The 19,748-nt window shown below is 47.1% G+C and overlaps 1 protein-coding gene across 4 annotated transcripts in view; it reads left to right on the plus strand.

Annotated features, from left to right (window-relative positions):
* Positions 1-19,748, plus strand: part of VANGL1 (VANGL planar cell polarity protein 1) — a 47,603-nt gene that overhangs the window by 2,466 nt on the left and 25,389 nt on the right. For 2 of the 4 annotated variants that reach the window (XM_027091170.1, XM_027091172.1), the window contains exons 2-4: positions 6,720-6,926; positions 14,854-14,986; positions 18,956-19,563. In XM_027091170.1, coding sequence (XP_026946971.1) covers positions 6,856-6,926; positions 14,854-14,986; positions 18,956-19,563 — 812 coding nt within the window. In that variant the 5' untranslated portion in view covers positions 6,720-6,855. Of the gene's footprint in view, positions 1-4,244; positions 4,951-6,719; positions 6,927-14,853; positions 14,987-18,955; positions 19,564-19,748 lie in introns of those variants that run through there. The other 2 variants (XM_027091171.1, XM_027091169.1) reach the window with 2 other exon arrangements.

Raw genomic sequence — 19,748 nt, forward strand, 5'->3', positions numbered from 1 at the left:
TCCTTCTCTCTCTATAAAGTGAACTAGCTGTGGCTAGGGGACTAGCTGTGTATGGGCATCATGCTGTGCCATTTTCCAGAAGGTGGACAAGGCAGGATTAGGTGGACGTGGGGTTGGACCATGTTTCTAGTAGTGGCTTTGGTCTCACCTGAAGCCTGATGAAAAGGTGCATGTATGTTCAGCTGAGGTCTGTCTCCATTGGTGTCCTTCTGAATACCACTTTATTGGACAGCAGTCATTGGACCCTGCATCATGGAATTTACAGGGGAGGTAGTATTTTCGAAATTACTTTTCCGAAGCTTAAGAATCTGGCAGGGGACAAGGGGCGGGGGTCACTTGAGAACAAATATACATCGTAAGAACTCCAGACACATTAACCATTCACAGCTTTTGGAAGTCTATACCCAGCTGTTAAGGGTGTTTCAGAGGTAATTGATGACTGGAACCAAGAGGAGATATTCTGGGAAGGTGAGTTGAAATCATTGGTAAAATGAGGTTGACATTTTCTTTTCTTGTGAATAGTGGCCCGGAATCACTCATTTAGAAGGGCACTGTTGAAAGAATCACTGGGTTTGTTGCAAATGCCACAATCCTTCTGATCCCCACATCAGTGGCCTGGATGATGTGTTATGGTTTATAGACCACAAGTTCAGCAAAATACTTCTTCCCATCCTCCCTTACAGCCCTGAGGTCCTCCAGATAAACCCAATAAAACACACAGAGCTTTCTCTGATACTCACTTCTAACCTGGGGACGGTAAAATAAGGCCTGCAAGGAAAAGAATGGAAATCAATAAATTAGTTAACTATAGCTAATGGGATTCATTAAAGTAGACTCACATAGACCAAAAAAAGTACATAAGTTTAATGAAAATGATACATAAGTCATGTGCCTTACAAAGGTATTCTTTCCAATGGAAGGAATTTAACTTTACTAAGTAGTAATAATGCTTACCGTGTGCTAGGCTTTAGTCTGAATGATTATGAATGATCTCATTTAACCCACCTTGAGCCTATAAGGTAAGTAAAATATAATTCTGTTGTTATAATTAGGGAAACAGGCACAGAAGGGTTAAGTAATTAATCTGAGGTCACACAGCTGATAAGTAGCAGAGCCAGGATTTGAACAGTGACAATCTAACTTCAAAACCTGTGCTCATTGCTTGTCCCCTGTAGAAGAAAAGTTGACTAAACTAAATTATCCTTTTCCCCTTGAGTGCCACGTAATTAAAAACAGGTACCTTGAGAAAAATGTTAGCTTGAAAACAATAAAAATAATAAATGGTGTAAACCCTTTAGAATTATATATATGATAAAAATCAAATATGCAAAGTGATGTGCACAGTATATATAAACACAGTTGCTTCCCTTGGAAGTATATCCACTGCAGAAGGAGTAGAATGGCTCTTTAAATTCAGCGTGTGTCTCTGTACCCCTTGCAAGGTAACTTTCTACCCTCCAACCCAAGTTCACTTAATAGCTCTAGGCAGAGCTGTTGACATTTTTATAATTTCCTTTTCTGAGAAGGTTAGCTTATGTTTACCACTGTCATTACCATAACATATTATTTCCCTCATATGATTTTCTGAACACTGTGTTTTCCTTTCAAGTAGGAGTCAGGTATATTTTGTGAGTGATTGTGACTTTAGGGGCGGATTCTCTTCAAGGCCTCTGATCCCCACTTTGCTTTTAATAAAGGTGGTGGGGGGGAAGGAGGTTCTCTGACATTTTTGTTGGGGAATTCCAGATTTAAGATGCTGCCACTTAGTCAAAAGTGCTCTTGAACCTGTCTCAACACTGCCCTCTGACCTTCATGAGATGTGATTTGACAAGCTCTAGCCCTATCCTGGTGTTTGCTTGCAGCCCGGAAGGGATAAATGACAGGAGGACAGGGGGAGGCAGAGACTGATGCCAGTTCTTACTGTGTCTGGCATATAACCTTTGCCGCTGAGTAAGACTTGTGCAAGCAGCAGAGCAGCTCCACTCTTGGTGGTTCGGATGTCACTGTGGAATGTAATCTCTGCATCTTTTTCTTTGGTTGTAAAACCGAGGATTTAAAATAGACGACCTCTAAGGTTTCTTCCACAGTGAACCTATGGGCTCCACGTCCCGATCTGTGCCACCTAAACCCTTCCTTCATTCAGCACACATTTACAGAGAGCCTGTTGTGCTCCAGGAGCTGGAGAGAGAGTAATGAAAGAGGCCCCTGCCCTCGTGGAGCTTACTGTCTCTGCAGGAGCCAGTCCCTGTGTAATTGGAAATTGGGATATCAAGAAGTACAGGGAGGTGGGAAAGGGCCAGGTGAGGCCGGAGGACCGGAAAGGCCCTTGAGAGAAGCTGTATTTCAGCTGAGAGGGATGAGTAGGAATTGGGCAAAATGAGGTGGGTGAAGAGTGAGTAGAGCAGATGTACTGAGGCTGCAGAGAGCCGGGTGCCTTAGAGAACCTCGGGTAGAGAAGGAAAGCCCAGCTGGAGAGGTAGGCAGGGCCTGGCAGACCAAGTGAAGGATTTTGAGTTTTATTTGAAGTGCAGCGGAACACCGTGGAGGGGTTTTAAGCAGGGAAGCGACGTCCACGTCGTGATTTGAAAGATCACTCTGGCAGCTGTCCAACCAGAGCCAGGCACAGTCTGGGTCATGTCAGGGGTCAGTGTGATAGACGATAGTTCCAGATTCCAGGATCCACATTTACACCTTTATGTGACCCTATCCTATTCAAGCCAGTGCAGCAGCCTATCACTTTATTACCCAGAGAACCTGATTCCTTTTCTTTACTTTATTATCTTCCTGATAAGGCCTCCCTCTGACCTTATCTGAGTTCTGCTAATTTCTTGTGCATACAAGGGAACTATCTTGTAAATGTACTGCTGCAATGATAAGCTTCAGGATGTGTTTTTCTGTTAATGATGTCGAAACCCTTCCATTGGCTTTTGAGATGAGTTCGCCCTGGATTTTGTCCGTCTGCCTCTGGTTGCTGCTTCTTAATCCTCACTGAGATCTGGGACAAGAATTGATAGCTCTGGTAGAGACAGTGTGACGCAGAAGGGGCCCGAACTCTCGAGAGACTGGATTCTGTGAGGAAACCTGCAGGCTTTGGAATAGTTTAGCCCTGTGTCCGTGGAGCCTGGAGGAAGTGGGTGGCCTGAGAACTGGGAGACTGAGGGGTGGATAACAGGGGACAGAGGGCACTTAGGGACAGTAGAATGTGTGGGCTGAAGCGGGGAGAGAGTTGTGAAAATGGTGCTGGGTTGGCTCTATAGGGTCAGTAGGATGTTTGCATGGCGCCAGTGGAGGAAATTGAAAAGAACAGTCCGGGGCACCGGAGAGCATCGCGGGGGTGATGGGAATCCCAAGCGGAACAAGAGGCATCTGAGTAGGAAATGTGCATTGGGGATTTATCCTTTCAGTAAGTATTTGTTGGGTTCCTCTTATGTTCAGTGTATCCTGGGGTAGGTAAACAGTAGCTTCTGTCTCCATGGAGCTTATCCTAGAGTAAATCCATGGACGGAGGAGAATAATGGGTGAGTTTTGAGTCTTAAAAGATAACTTGATGGGGGAGAGGGAGAGGACTGTTGGAGGAGGAGTAGCACAAACACCATCAAATCGGAGGAGGACGGACAGCAGAGAGCTCCGCGAGGGCAGCCGTGTGCTGTGTGCCATTGTCATTGCTGTAACCTAGCATCGCCTAGCAGGTCTCTCATAGCCCCACTAAACGTGGAGGCGGATGAATGAATACATGGGTTAAGAAGGTCTGGGGGGAAGGAGGACAAGGGTGGGACCTTTGGATTTGGCTCCTGGCAATCTCTGGCCAACTTAGCGCTGTTTCAATGGAGCATCAAAGATGGAGGATTGGGGTGACAAGAGGGATGGAATGGCAGCATATGCAAACCACCCCTTTGATAAATATAGTTAGGAATTGTGAGAGAGAAACCAGACAAGGGCAGCTGGAGCGTAGAGGTAAAGCTTTCCCCCAAACAGCACTTGGGAGCCCATGATTTCCTTTGAGGGGCATGCCTGGAGTTGCCTTAACGGATGGCCGGAGGTTTTAATGAGGACTAAGGATGACGTCCTCTTGCAGTAGGGGAATGAAATTTGCATTAGCATGTGCCAGAGGCTTTATTTTGGGAGCTTCCTTTAACGCTTAACAGCAACCTTAGGAAGAGATCATATTAAATGGCCTCATTTTACAGAGGTGTCGGGGGCGGTGGTGGGAGGGTGGGGAGATAAGCTCAGAGAGGTAAGTGTCTGCCCTGCGGTGTCACGGCCCGGGAGCGTGAATAGGATCAACCCAGGTCTTCGGGGCCTGGGCCACCTGCCTCTGAGACACCCCAGCAGCATTTAGCCGGAAATAGATAGAAGCTGGGATGGAAAAGAGAATCGAGAGTTAATGGGTTGGAGGGCAGAAAAAAGTATAGACGTTGTGGTTGGTCAATTCTGGGTGTAGAAGACAGCAGTCAGGTTTCTGGGCCAGGCAGCCGGGTGTTGGAACCTGCAGGTCAGCAGAGAGCTGGGTGAAGGACCTTTGGGGAAAGAGGCTCATTCGGGGCAGGTCTGGAGATCTTGGCTCACCTCCTGAGGCTGGCGTCTGCCAGGTATGGAGAAGAACAAGCAGCATAGCCCAGCGCAGAAAGGAAGTGAGAGTCTAAGGTGCTGAAAACTCATTGAAATTGCTAGTGAACATGCTGGGAGGAAGAGTAGGGAGAAAAAAAAAAGATGAGCTTGTTCTTAAAGTCTTCTAGAAAAGTGGGGGAAGGTCCAAGAGCAAAACTAACATGTTTTTAAAATGCCCACAGTGGGTTTTTTTCCACATTTGATGCTGTACAGTCACCCCACGAAATAGGCTGCCTTATTTCCATTTTACGGATGAGGACACCGGAGGCTCCGAGGGGAACGCAGCTAGTTAGCAAGCCCTGGACTGCACTGGGATGCAAGCCCAGCGCTGTCTGGCCGCAGGTGAGCCTCAGGTGGGAAAGTGAGCACGGGCACCCACTCTGTCTTGCTCCTTTCCGTGTCTTTCTCTTACTGAGAGAGACAAGGAGAGCCTCTAGGTTGGGGACTGGTCGCGGGAGTCTTGATAACCCCAAATGCCCCTTATCCAGCGTATCGGAGCCGGTGCTGGGAGTGGTCACAGTTGTAGCTTGTTTGTTTCTCGCATGAGCCCTTTTATTCACCTTTTACAGATGTGGGTTCAGAGAGGTTTAATAATTTGACTGAGGTCATATAGCTAACAGGTGAGTAAAGCCTGGGATTGGAAGCCAGCTCCTAATACTGTATCAGCTTATATCTACAGATCAACCCTGTGAAGTCCGTGGCTGGTGGGTTTATCCCCATTTGACAAATGAGGAAATCGAGGCTCAAGAAGGCAGGTGACTTATCCCAGGTTGTACTTGACAGTGAGCAGCCCTAGCTAGACCCCGGGTCTCCACACTGCTCACCTTGGGTTCATGCAGGAGAGCAGACATGAAATAATGAGTCAGGACATCAGGAAAAGGGAGGCTAGCTAGCCCTAGGTGACAGACCCTAGGGAATGAATGATAAGGGCAAACAACCTAGGTGGTACTGAGGCTCGGACTGTGTTGGCCAGTGGTGGTTTGTGGGTGATTCCCTCCAGGCTGGCAGGTCATTCATTGCTCAGGAGCCTTGGCCTTCTCCCAGTGGGGGTAGAGGTATGGCATCTGCGGCTTCTTTGTTTTTTCTTCACACTGATCTCCCTGGCTCTGTTTGCAGTGTCAGCTTCCAGGGGCCCTGGAAGGAGGAGCCCTGTGGGGTGGAGACCAGCTCCGGGGTGAGGGGTGTAGAACTCCTTTCTCTCCAAGTAAAGGTTTAGCATGTGGGGCTCAGGAATGTACTTGGAAACATTTCCAATTTATTTTTATTGCATAGCAATATTTAATGAAAATGTGGGAAAAGACCCAGGAACCTGCAGCTAATAAATCACCTGCTTTCATTTTCTGATGTTCTGTCATCCTTGTCCTTACGTAAGTGATTGTAACTGGAATGTAGATTTCAGCGTCTATCTGCAGTGCTGTATGTAGCCTGCTTTTTAAATTTATCACTATATCATACAAATTTCTGTTCTTCGTAATTATCATTTTAAACAGCTCTATGATATTTCTTTGGGTGAATGAATCATGTTTCCCTGACATAGTCCTCTGTTTGGGGGGCATTGAGAGTGTTTCTTGCTCTTCACTATTTTAGACAATGTGCTAATAGTAGTTTTTCGTTTAAAAAAGGAGATTAGTTCCCTGAGATAAATTCTCAGGAGTTTGGATTCCTGGATTAAAGAGATTGAGAACCTTTTTTTTTTTTTCTTCCCAGTGGTTTCGGAAACTCTGAGCAAATCCCTGAAAAGCTGCTTCCCTGGGTATTGTTTTGTAACCAGCACACTGGCAGTGGGAGCTGGGCACGGTGTCTAGGACTGGGATGCCAGGAAGGCCGGCTGTGTCTGGGAGATGGCCAAGGGGCAGGTCTCTCCCACCTCCGGTTTCCCCGCTGCTGCGGGGCGGGGGTTGGGCTTTGCCCGGCACCCACCCGTCCCCCTCCCAGACACCTGGGCAAGCTGGCTGCTGCCTGAGTGGAGCACTTAGCACTCAGGAGCCTCACCCTTGCTCACTTGTTCCATCATAGAGACCCCAGAGAGGAGGTTGCTGCTGTCACTTATCTTCTCGCCCCTCGGGTTTGGCTTTGAAGGTTGATATCCTTTTTTTTTCCTGTTTTCCCAGAATTCGTTCCTGCCGAAGAGTAAGTCCTTGATTCCCAGGCCCTTTGAGGTCTGAGGAGGAGTCCAGTAGGTGAGATTCTCTACCTCTAAGGAGAAACAGTACCTGCTCCTTCAGCAAGAGCAAGCTCTCCGTTGCTATGGATACCGAATCCACGTATTCTGGATACTCTTACTATTCTAGTCATTCGAAAAAATCTCACAGACAAGGGTATGTAAGCTACTGCTCGTTCCACTTTTCCTTTGGGGGAAACTTGCAGGTTGCTCAGGCTGCCTGGGCTCACTTTCAAACAGTCCCCCTGCAGGGCAGTGGACGCCGGAGGTTCAGTCCAAGAGCATTTAACAGGCATTGGGAGGAACTACACCACCAATTTACATTTTATAGCCACCATTACAGTTGGTGACTTTAAGTTCTCACAGTTGATTTTAAATTAAAGTTTCTCCCTTCAGTGGAAATGTTTTTCATTTCTAAGTACTTTTCATAGATGACAGTTCTCTCAAAGCTTTACCAAGAATGCGAGTGAAAGTTCCAAAATAAAAAAAGTGTTAATTTGTTGCTTCTCACCCAAAGCTGCTGACTCATCCATTATGCATTTGCCTGAGGCGTATCCACTGAAGTGGCAGGATTGGCCTAGTGCCTTATTTATTTCTCTCTGACTAGTCTTCCCAGTGCGCAGGCCTGGGTTTTGAAAACTCCGACCTCGGTGATAGGGCCATATTTCCTCTCCTCTGTGAGGAATGAACAGGTCTGCACTGGTATTCATAAGGCCTGCAGTATTACAGACCTGCAGAACGGTCAGGAGAGAAACGAGGAAATGAATGAATGAAGAGGTGGTACTGTACTGGTGAAGAGTGCAGTTGATAAAATTGCAATGCTGCCTCTTCCTTAGAGCCCTCATTTGTAAAATGGGTATAGCAGGGCTGTTGAGAGGATTAAATGAGATTATGCTTGTGAAGCATTTAACACAGCACATAGTAGGTCACTAACCAGTGGCTGTATTAATGCTATCAATGGCCTTGGCATTTCAGCACCACACTCAAAGGCCCACCTGTGGTCACAGCCCTGCCATGGCTGGGAATGGTGATTATAGTGGTGTTTCCCTGACTGAGCAGTTCCCCATACAAGCAGCTGAATGCAGAGCAGGATTTTGTTTTGTAAAACAGCAGTAAGATACGCATATCTAATTGATTTATTCGTTTGTTAGCATGTACGGATGTACACACGCAGAAAGGGGTCTGGAAGGATAGTGTCGGAGCTGCCCAGAGCGGTCGTCCACCGGGAAGGGGTCCACACAGGATGGTGACTGATGGGAACTTTCATTTGTGCTTTATCTTTCTGCACTTGTTCAGTCTTTTACAAGTGTATATTTTGTGATTAAAAGTAGAAATGGAATGAGTGTAAAAGAAGGACTTTCAAAGATTATTTAATGACATGAGAAAATACATATGATGCCATGTTACTAAAACACAAGATTCAAAACTTTGTACCTATAATGGTTATATATTCTTATGATACAATGAATGGTAACAGATGGACCGTGCCTATCTCTAGGTGTGCAACTATTGGGATTATAGTTGTGTGTGTGTGTGTGTGTGTTTAACTTTCCTTATTTTCTAAATTTCATGTATTGCTCGTATAATCATAACAATCTGGGGGAAAGAGGTAAATTAGCTTGTGCTGGAGCCCAGGCAAGGCTTTCTAGTCAGCATGGGAAACAGCAAGGAGGGCTGCTGAGTGAGGCGTAAAGTGACATGCCAGAACCCAGATCCTGAGAAAGTCAGGAACCCTCTGGTGAGAAACATTTAATCACAAATTTCAATCAGTGGGTAAACATATCAGATTTGTTCTAAAATACTAGAAACAGCTGTGTAAAAATGTCCAATCTTTGAACTTAACTGGAAAAAGCAATTCCCTTGTCAGTGTGCCAAGCTTCCCCATCCTACACTGTGATGAGTGGAGTGGGAATTTGGGGTTCTCTTGGTGCTTGGGGGTGAGTAGAGAGGGACGCCTTGCAGTGTTCAGAGGAGGAACCATCTCTGGCCTCCTTTATCTAGACTCGTGTCCCGACTGTCATTGCTCTGCACTGCTGTTTCCTCAGGCCCCTTGGGGCCCCGAGAAATTGATACTGCAGTGCTCTCGTGGTAACTTTAGGAGACTGTAACTTTCAATGAAAACAGCATGCAGAACTCTGAGGGCCTTCTTGGACCCCTGCGGAAAGTACTTGGCAAATAATACAAGCTGAGACCTTTAATAATTTAACCAAGGGTGTTGCTGAATGCCTACTCAGAAGAGCTCGGGGTGAGAGATTCAAGATTTATAGGTGAACTTCCTGGCATCTTTAGAAAAGCAACAACCTCTGAGTTGGATTCCCTGACAGGCAGCCCTCTAGGGCATAGTGACTGTGGGGCAGAGGTTGTAATCCATAGAGAGTAGGTGCCGGGAGTCCTTTGTCGGGGTGGGTGCCCCGGACCCAGCAGAGGGTCTCTATCACCGGGAGTGTCCCTGTGAGGGCTGCTTTGCTCAGGGATTTGTTGGGAATTTGAGTGGCAGAGTAGGAAAGGAGAGGGAGCTTGTTTGCTCTTCAGGAATCTTGGTAGAACTGTCAGCGGGGAATAATGAAGGGCAGCAAACTTGATATTCCTGATGACACCGAGATCATCTTTGGAGGACTGGCTGGGTTCTAAGCAGATGACAAGTGACTCTTTTCTAACAAAGAGGTTAGTGGTCTGGTTTTGTGATACCTGCCATCTCCAGAGGGTATCCAGTTAACTTGCTGGGAAAACGGCACAGACTCCAGCCGACCTCGCCTAGCCTTTGGGTTTTGGAGTACCAGTTCCCCGAGTTCAATACCAGCGGCTGCCAGTACTGTTCATGACCAGTTTGAGAGTGCCTGTTAGGACCCTTGGTCATTATCCCCCATCCTCACAGCAGTCCCAGAACGGTGGGAGGTGGGACCCCCGTTCAACAGGTGATACAACTGAGACTCAGAGAGAGCACTATTTGCCTGAAGTTATGAGGTTGGTAGAGACCCTGAGGTTTAAGGCCCCGTTTAGTCCTCCTCTGGAAGCCATGCCTTCCTCCCTGGGCTGTGCTGGGTGGAGAGCGGCAGAGTAACTGATAGGGAAGAAAGGGAGTGGAGGGTAAGCCATGTGACTAAGGTACTATAAAATGCATTGTCCACAAGAGGCTGCCTGAGCGGTAGGGGGATCTGTGCTTTTGTTCCGAGGCCGCTTCCAAGTCAGTTTGTCCTGTGCCCAGCCCTCGCACCCGAGGCAGTGCCGAGAGAAAGCAGCCAGGCCCCGGCAGTCGCAATTGGTGGAGAAAGGACAGGTAGTGGGTGGTGGTAGAGAAGGAAAGGGAAGAGTAACCGGTGGGGCTGGCTTTCCCCAAGTAGAAATAGACAAACAACAGAAAGAGGGCAAAATCATCTTCCCAGGAAATGCTGACTGTAAGTGGGAACGGTCTAGGAATCGACGGGGATTCTGGTCAGAGTGAGACGGGCTTTACAGCAGCACCCCCAGGGCTCAGCTTTGGAATCGCCTGAATACAAGCATTTACACACTCACATACGTGCGGGTACAGACACATGCCCAGGCCTCCAGCATGTTACTGCTTGCCCCGACCCCTGACTTATCTTTACTCATACGGGCACATGATGCATGGAGACAGGCTCAGAGATAAAGATACGAGGATTCCTGGGGCTGACACACCTGCCCAGCAAAGATGCCTAGGTGATCCAGACAACTCGGGTGGAGTTGGAGAAACACCAAGTGCGCGTGTGTTTGAAAAATCCTTTCAGTGGTTTGGTAGCCTACTCCCTGTCTCCTGTTTCTCTTAGACACCGTGGACTGGTGGTCTTCACCACTGGCGGGCCCTCTCCTGGAGGGTACTTAGCACTTCCTTGACATCACGGCAGTTGGAGCTCTGGGGATGAACGTTTGGGTACCGATGCAGTGAAGCGACAGCCATACTGGGCTCATAGCTCTGCATGCTGGAAAGCACTTGGAAGGCAGCCTTTTTTGTTGGACTTCTCTGTGTAGTCCGGGCTCAGACAGTAATTCAGAGCAGTAATTCAGGACCAGTGATTTTTATAAAAGCTGTACAACAGGTCTTTCTCCCTTGACAAGGACCAGCACGACATGCAGCCCACGTTGAGTTGATAGGGTGAGCTTTCCGTCGGCCCCTTACTTGACAGTGAATGGAAAACTTTCCCCAATTGCTTATTGTTTTTCACAGTGAGTCCTTTTGAAGTGGTTGTCTTTGGCAGCCCAGAGTGTTGGGTGCACTGCTTTGTGTTCTCCAAGGTCAGGGTCAAGTCATGACTTCTAGCAGTAGCTTCAAAGGCAGATCTGGGCCTGATGCACGCTGTCCTGAGTCCTGCTCCCAGCCTCATGCACTTAATGCTGTTTTAGTATAGAAGCCACGCTGTACACTGCAACATTGTGTAGCTGAGCGCTGCACTCACAGCTCCCATTATCGAGCCCCCGCTGTATACAGGGCATTTTACAAACAGGGAAACTTCTGAGTAGTCGCTCCAACAACCTCCTCCCCCAGGACCATTTGGGTGGGAGAGCCTTGGGCAGAGTTTCCTGGACCACCTGCCTTCGAATCACCTGGGGTGCTGATGAAAAGGGCGGATTCCTGGTGTCTCTCCTCTCCAGACTATTTCTCTGGGGATGGGGCCAGTGAATCTGTACTTCTTCTGCACCCCAGGTGGCTTGTCTGCACATTCACGTGTGAGAAGCAGTGGTTTAGGGTTTTGGGCTTGGAGGATGAGAAACCTTCCTGGAGTTGTCAGGTAATGGGCTCTTATCTGGTTTACTTCTGATGTTACCAGGGGAACTATAGAGATCGCGTCTCCTTTGGGGACTGTCGGGCCCTTTAAGGGCCAGGCTGGGCCAGTTGGGGTCGGGTCGAGGAAGGGCTGGCCCCTGAGAGACTGTTTCCAGCCCTGGGTGGTTCCCTACCCGCTCCGGCCCTGGTAGTGTTCAGCCTGCAGGAATTGGCACTCGGTGGAAGAATTTTGATTTCCAGTGGAATTTGTGCTGTCACAGGATTTGACCCGTGGGACTAGTGAAGAGATTGATGGGTTAGGGGAGCACGTGACCTGGCAGATGGCAGGACAGTGATAGATGTGAGAGCAGTTGGGGAAAGTAGAAACACAGTAAGAGGAGCAGTGCCTCGGTCTGGCCTGACCAAGGTGGGGGTCCTGGGGAACAGCGATTCCAGACTTAGTCTAAACAGCTAAGACTGATCAGACACATGGGAAAACTTTCCCCCATTGCTTATTGTTTCTCACAGTGAGTCCTTTTGAAGTGGTTGTCTTTGGCAGCCCAGAGTGCTGGGTGCACTGCTTTGTGTTCTCCAAGGTCAGGGTCAAGTCATGACTTCTAGCAGTAGCTTCAAAGGCAGATTCCATAGCTCTGGTAAGTTCATCAAGTTCGGGGTGTGGGAATGAGCATAAGGAATACTTATGCTACAAAATCTTCCAGTTGCTCTTCAAGTCAGTGCCGCAGAGCGGGTCTGAATCGAGGCAGTCGGTTCACATCCTGCTCTGCCACTTGCTATGACTTTGGGGAGTCACTTAACCTCTGTGAGCCTCCGTTTCCTCATTTATAAAATGCAGACAATAATACCACATAGGGTTATTGTTAGGATTGAACAAGATTAATATAAGAAAGCACTTGGTAAAGTGCTCTTTAAATTGGGGTGGGCAGTGGAGTGATTGGCAGTGAGACACACCCCTGGATAAACAAACATCTCTTTGCTGTTTCCTTAGTTGCCCAGTTAAAATAAAACACCAGAGTTGACCCGAACACATCTATTTCTGGACTCTAATTTAACAATAGATTGTAGTGATAAATTACGCTACAGGGATTAGAGATGGTATCACTGAAAGCGTCTTTGGGACAACTGAAGCCTCCCTGCCCTTTGAAGGAATTAACCAGGGCTTATCCTAGGGAGATACTGATAAAGCAGAAGTTTGACCACAGAAAGTCTGCATGTGGTTTTGTTAGCTAAGTAGTAGGTTAATAGGAGGGATGCTGTGCAGGGGGAGGGGGTTTGATTGTGTGTTAAAAGCTTCTTTTTCATCTGTCTCCGAGGAACACGTACTCTGCTTCACCAAGTCAAGCCACCATTCTTTGCCATGTGTGGATAGTAATAGCAGTAATAATAGCCACGGTGTATTATTTCACATCCCTGTGTCTATGTGGTGAGATCGTTATCCCCACTGCATAGATGATGAAACTGAGGTTTGTCAGAGGCTTGTCAAATGAAATAAAACACAACATGAGAGCTGTGAGGTCACTTTTATTTGGGGCTTCCTGAAGGCTAAAGCCTGGGAGACAGCCTCTCACATGGCTCTGAGGAACTGCTCTGAAGAGGTAGTGGGGGAGGTCAGCATATATATGACTTGACGAAAGGAGTACATGCAAGCAGGCACACATCTTGGTAGAAGAAGGTTGCTGCTGGTCACGAGGAGCAGACGTCTCCTTTAATGATTTTAGTGCTTTTCTAGGTGTGAGAAGATGCGAGAAATTGGGTTCATAACATTTTCTCCTGAAAATGTCTAACTGTCTGAAGGGCTGTTCTGCCAGTGTTCCCAGAGCACAGAGCGCCTCCTTCCTGATCTCTGCCCTGAACTCCTTTCAGGGTGTGTGGAAGGTCGGCAACAGCAGGGGCTAGCAACTCCATCCTCTTAGAGCCACTGGTGAGCGACATTCTTTAATTGGCAGGTTCAGTAACGTGTGCAGGCTCACACATCAGGTAGGGGCAGAACCAAAATCTGACCGTCTGTCTCTGTAGCGTGTGTGTGCGATGCTTCTGTCCTGCCTGGGAGACCTTGGGGAGGAGGGCACGTGGGTGAAGGAAGGAGGACTGATGTCAGGGCGGCCTGCGGGACGGAGTTTGAGGGAACTTATTCTTGGCCACTGAGGGGCTCCTTTGGAGGGGCTCCTGGGTTGACTCTTCACAGTTGAGGGTAGGGGTGCCAGTCTCCATAGGTGGTTAATGGCTAGGTCATGACCCCTGGGCTTTTGCACAGTGGTTGATTCCTAATTTCAGCATTGACCCACAGCAGGGTGCGCTCATTGTCACCCTGGAAGACCACCCAGGAACTTCATCTGGGGTAAAATGGTACAACAGCCTGCTTTCCTTAGGGGGCCTGAAAACACACACACATGCACACACACACACACACCCATGTGTGTACCTCTTGGGGTCATTTGCTCTAACTTTTGCCTGTTTCTGTGGGTGCTTTAAGTTCATCTAGAATCTATGGGAATGACTTTTAGTTTTGAATTTGTAGTAATGGGAAGTAACTGATTCTCTGTATTGGTTTAGGGTTTCCTTTCTTCTCTTCTTGTCCAAAGGTGTAGGGTGACAGTGTGTCCCAGATTTTTTTGGACAGACCGAAGCTTAAGTATTTTGCTGTGTTGTCCCAATAGAAAAAAGTCCTAGAAAATAAGTTTAGGCGAATTATGATCAACTCAAGTCAGTGATTTTCAATGAAATGTGCCTTACCTACAGAAATTCTAAAGTTCACAGTATTAGGCTTTGAAGAAATATGATCACTGTTGATAGAGAAGAAGTGACAGTCTTTTTTTGGGTCTTGGAGTGGCAGAAAGAAAATAGTAAGTAGGGAGTAAAGATCAGCTTACTCTTTCCCGGGGGGTGGGATGGGTGTGTGTGTGTGTAGAAGTTTCTTAAATTCAAAATGAAATTTAGAACATGTTTTTTTTTAACAATATTTTTTTAATTTAATTATTTATTTTTGGCTGTGTTGGGTCTTCGTTGTTGCACACGGGCTTTCTCTACTTGCGGCGAGCAGGGGTACACTTCGTTGCAGTGCGCAGGCTTTTCATTGCGGTGGCTTCTCTTGTTGCAGAGCACAGGCTCTAGGTGCACGGGCTTCAGTAGTTGTGGCACGTAGTCTCAGTAGTTGTGGTGCACGGGCTTAGTTGCTCAGCGGTATGTGGGATCTTCCCGGACCAGGGCTCGAACCCGTGTCCCCTGTGTTGGTGGGTGGATTCTTAACCACTGCACCACCAAGGAGGTCCTATAACATGTTTTGATGAGGGTTAATTAACATGGCATAAATGTGCTAGCGGATTTATCTTTTATTATTTTTTTTCAGGGAAAGAAATAGAGAGAGGCACAAATCACCCCGGAATAAAGATGGCAGAGGGTCAGAAAAATCTGTCACCATTCAAGCTCCCACCGGAGAGCCCTTGTTGGCAAATGATTCTACTCGGACAGAGGAAGCTCAGGTGAGGATCAAAGGCAGTCTGTAAGTACACTGGTACTTGATCAAGCCTCTTTTCTGTAAATGTTTTCCTAAGTCTTGTTGTAATAGGTTCTCTTGGGTTTTTATCTTTATTTTTCTAGCATGTTAATTAGTTTATCTGTATCCTGTGGTTTCTTGTTGGTCTAAGGACAGCCTGACCTACCATTGGCTAGCTTGAGGATTCTTCTGAAGTGTGATTGGTTCGCCTCCTTTGAATGGTGTTGAAAAGAAACCGGCAAGGCTGACGACAGAGCAGAGAAGGGAAAGTTGCAGGCTGCAGGCTCTGGAGACTCATTCCAAAGTAGAACAGTGTAAGAGAGAAGGAAACTCGCTCTCCAGAGACCTTAAGTCATGTAGGGAAGAAGAGCTGAGAGGTTAGGACAGCCCAGACGAAGCCTCACTAAACCTGGAGCTGTACACTTAGATGCCTGCTAGGGAAACATAGGTGAGTGAAATAGACCCTGGGTTACACAGAAGAGGCAAAAATATATCAGGCTAGCTTGGGAGTAAATAGCAATCTGTGTGGCGTGTCAGTGTCAGGGCTGTGGCATGGAGTGATGGAATCTGGCACCTGGAGAATGCATTTCCTCTGTCAAGGAAGCAACAGGAATGCAGGAATTAAGTGTTCCTGGGTCTTGCAATATTTAGGAGAAGCTGAAAGTTAGGATTTTATGTGAAATCACCCAATTTTAAAATATGGACTATTAATTTTTTTAAAATATCGTGTGTGTTCTTCTCTCTGGGTCCCAGCTGTCTCACAGTCTACTTGATTTGAATAAACATCTGAGCTATACTCAGAAACATGTTTGCACAGCCCCTTGAAGTATATGCATGTCTAGCCTTAGCCCCAAATAAACTGATGTGTGCCCACACAGCTGTAAAGATATAGATAAGCATGCATCTGTGTGTACCTATGGGTACAGACAGATGTGCATTTATAAGCAGATGTATGGACTGAAATTGGAATTCCTCAGAGCATGCAAGATGCTCGTAGAAGCCAAAGCTGCAGTTGTGGTTGAATGTGGGGTTTGTTCAGTGGTAAGTAAGTGCCTTTAGTCCTTACTGTTGCACAGCCTGCCTTGGCTCTGGGGCAGTCATAGGGATGGAGAGCCAGAGGGCCAGAGGAATGGTTGGATGGATGGGGCCAGTCCTAAGACTGGGCCACCCTTAAGTGCTGCAGGGGTCAGTTTCCTCCTGGATGTGAATTCAGAGGTGCTGGTGGCCCACTGTGAAGGCATTTCGTCTGTCATCTTCTCTACATCTTGTAGCTCACTAGGAAGCTACGTTAGGAAGCTGTTGGTGTTTACACCAGGGAAAAGCATTGAAGTGGGCATCTGGAGGCTGTACTTCTCAGCGGCTATGTGACTTGACTTTGGGCATTCACAACCTTTGTGGGCCTCAGTTTCTTCATTGAAAATCCAGGGGATTGAGATAGAGGATCTAAGATCCTTTCTCTTCTAAGAACCTCAGTCTTGGGAAGATTGTTGGACATCTTCATTTTTTAGGCACAGATGTGCACATACTCTTAAAATGGACAGGGGATTTAGTTAGCAACTCTTTGGCAGGAAAAAGGGTGAGTAGCTAAATCAGCTACATAACAAAATGACCATAATACTAGTGATCATTATTTCGACACTGATCATCAGCTGAACATTCGGCCCAATACAAAACATGGAATCCAATATTTGCCCTCACGAAGAGTGTTACAAAGTAACTTTACTGATCTGTAAACTCACCTTATGTTAAAGCAAGTTGTCCATCTTTGAATGTGTGGCTGTTTCTTCTCGTGCTTATGTTTTTTTCTTTTTCAAAATTGAAGTAAATTCACACACAGAAATGAACAGATCTTAAGTGTACAGTTTGAAAAGTTGTAATAGCTGAATAAACCCACATAACCCACACTCCTATCAAGATATATTTCTTTCACTCTAGAAAGTTCTCTTATGCTTTCCCAGTCAATCCCTGCCCCCAAACCCCTGCCCTCTAAGGCAAGCCCTGCTTTGATTTCTATCACTGTAGATTAGTTTTGCCTGTTTTAGAATTTAATATAATTGGAATCATATTCTTTTGTTTTGGACTTTTTTTCACTCAGCATAATAACTTTGAGATTCATCCATGTTTTGCTGTGTTTCAGCAATTCATTCTTTTTTATTTTTGCTGAGTAGTGTTCTAGTGTATGAATATACCACAATTTGTTATCCATTCTCCCGGTGGATAGACATTTGGGTTGCATCGTTTTTGGCATGAAAATAAAAGATGTTAAGAACATTCTGGTTCAAATCTTTTTGTGGACATATGTTTTCATTTATTTGGGGTAAAAATCTGGGAGTAGGATTGCTGGGCCATACAGTTAAGTGTAAATCTACGTTTATATGAAACTACCAGACCAGTTTTCAAGAGTGATTGTACCATTTTAAACTTCTACCAGCAGTGAGAGTAGCGGTTGCTTCTGGCTGTTATCTTAACTAGTAACTTCCCTCATAGTACTTGATACTTGTAACTTTCCGAGTTGAAGACCTATTGTTCGCAGGTCGAGACCTTCCCTGCCGCCACCACTATTTCTTGCCATAGCTTATACATTTCATGAATCCTAATTTTTTTGATTGTTACTAGATTTGAGGTTATCGTTTGGCTGTGAGATCTCTATCTTGCTGATTCAGCTATTAACTTAGATTTTTCTAAATTGGTATCTTACGCATTAATTGCACCCAACTTACCACCATGGCTGACTGTTTTTTCCGAGTTAAGTCATGTACACAAATTTCTGAGGCAAAAACCTCTTTGGACCCAATGTGGCTTTTCATTGTCTTCTCGGTCTGTTGTTGCTTTGGAACGACATCATAGTTGCTAGAGAAGTAAAGAAATTGTTTAAAACACTGGCAACCGGATCATGTTAAATGAAGAGACAATCACTCCAAACTACCTCAGACTTTAAAAAGCAAGAGAAAGTGAGACAGTGAAAGTAAGAAAGTAAAAGGCACACATTTTAGTAATCTCAGTGGTTTTTTTTGTTTGTTTGTTTTTTTGAGGTACACGGGCCTCTCACTGTTGTGGCTTCTCCCGTTGCGGAGCACAGGCTCCGGACGCGCAGGCTTAGCGGCCATGGCTCACACGCCCAGCCGCTCCGTGGCATGTGGGATCTTCCCGGACCGGGGCACGAACCCGTGTCCCCTGCATCGGCAGGCGGACTCTCAACCACTGCGCCACCAGGGAAGCCCAATCTCAGTATTTTTATGCTCTTGATGTTTAGTTTGCCATGAGAACATGTGTTTAGGGAGGAATGTTTGAGCTCTCCTGGCCAGAGATACTTGCATCTGCTTAGCTTGTTCAATGAGAAATGTTGTCAGATTGCTTAATACTTATGGAAAACATCATGGAGTTTTACAAAATGTGCGTACCAACTACAGGTGGCTTTTGATATGTATGTAGCCATGTAAGTTTCCCTCCTGTGCAAGATCTTCCCTCCTCAGAGCTCCTGGAGGACGTAGTAATGCTCCCCACTCAGGGGTTGGGCTTTAAAGTAAGCCTTTATTGCGCAGCCATGAATCAAGAAGGAAGTGCGAGGTTTCTCTCCTTAGGCGGTAGGTGCACTCGCACACGTTAGTCTGACAGCAGGATTTGTCTATCCCCGAGCCTCTCAGGGACGCCAACACAGTGGATGATAATCACTGTTGTAGTCACGAATCACCCAAACACACAAACAGGTCAAATTATGTTTTCTCTGTTTGAAAAGGTAGATATATAATACATTTTGAAAAATTTCAATGAAAATTGTTAAAGTTAAAAAATTCCTCTGTTTGAAGAGCTAAGCCTCCATTTCCCAGGAAGCCCGCTCATGTGGGTTGGTTGAAGGAGGTGGGCCCTCCCCGTCCCCCGAGCCCCCGCGGGCTTTGTGGCTTTCACACGTGACCTGCCATGTGGCTCTTCATCCTCACTGTTCTCTCCCTGTCAGGATGACAACTGGGGGGAGACCACCACGGCCATCACAGGCACGTCGGAGCACAGCATCTCGCAGGAGGACATCGCCCGCATCAGCAAGGACATGGAGGACAGCGTGGGGCTGGACTGCAGGCGCTACCTGGGCCTCACCGTCGCCACGGTGCTCGGACTCCTGGTCTTCCTCACCCCCATCGCCTTCATCCTGCTGCCGCCCATCCTGTGGCGGGAGGAGCTGGAGCCTTGTGGCACCATCTGCGAGGGACTCTTCATCTCCATGGCGTTCAAGCTCCTGATTCTGCTCATCGGGACCTGGGCGCTGTTCTTCCGCAAGCAGAGAGCCGACGTGCCACGGATCCTCGTGTTCCGTGCGCTCTTGCTGGTCCTCATCTTTCTCTTCGTGGTCTCCTATTGGCTTTTTTACGGGGTCCGCATTTTGGACTCTCGGGACCGAAATTACCAGGGCATCGTGCAATACGCCGTCTCCCTCGTGGACGCCCTCCTCTTCATCCACTACCTGGCTGTTGTCCTGCTGGAGCTCAGACAGCTGCAGCCCATGTTCACGCTGCAGGTGGTCCGCTCCACTGACGGCGAGTCCCGCTTCTACAGCTTTGGACACCTGAGGTGAGGGGGATCGTCTCGGGGCAGAAGGACCCCGGATGTCTTGCTAGAAGACAGCTAGTCTTCAACAAGGGAGGGGTGACGGCAGGTGCCAAGAGCCAGGACCGGGCTCTGAGTCTTTTTTTCAGGTTTTGGGAGGGGGTGTGTGTGTGTGTGTGTGTGTGTGTGTGTGTGTGTGTGTGTGTGTG

This window comes from Aethalodelphis obliquidens, unplaced genomic scaffold (assembly GCF_003676395.1).
Source record: "Aethalodelphis obliquidens isolate GAN/ISIS:26980383/991018 unplaced genomic scaffold, ASM367639v1 scaffold70, whole genome shotgun sequence".
Taxonomy (NCBI): domain Eukaryota; kingdom Metazoa; phylum Chordata; class Mammalia; order Artiodactyla; family Delphinidae; genus Aethalodelphis; species Aethalodelphis obliquidens.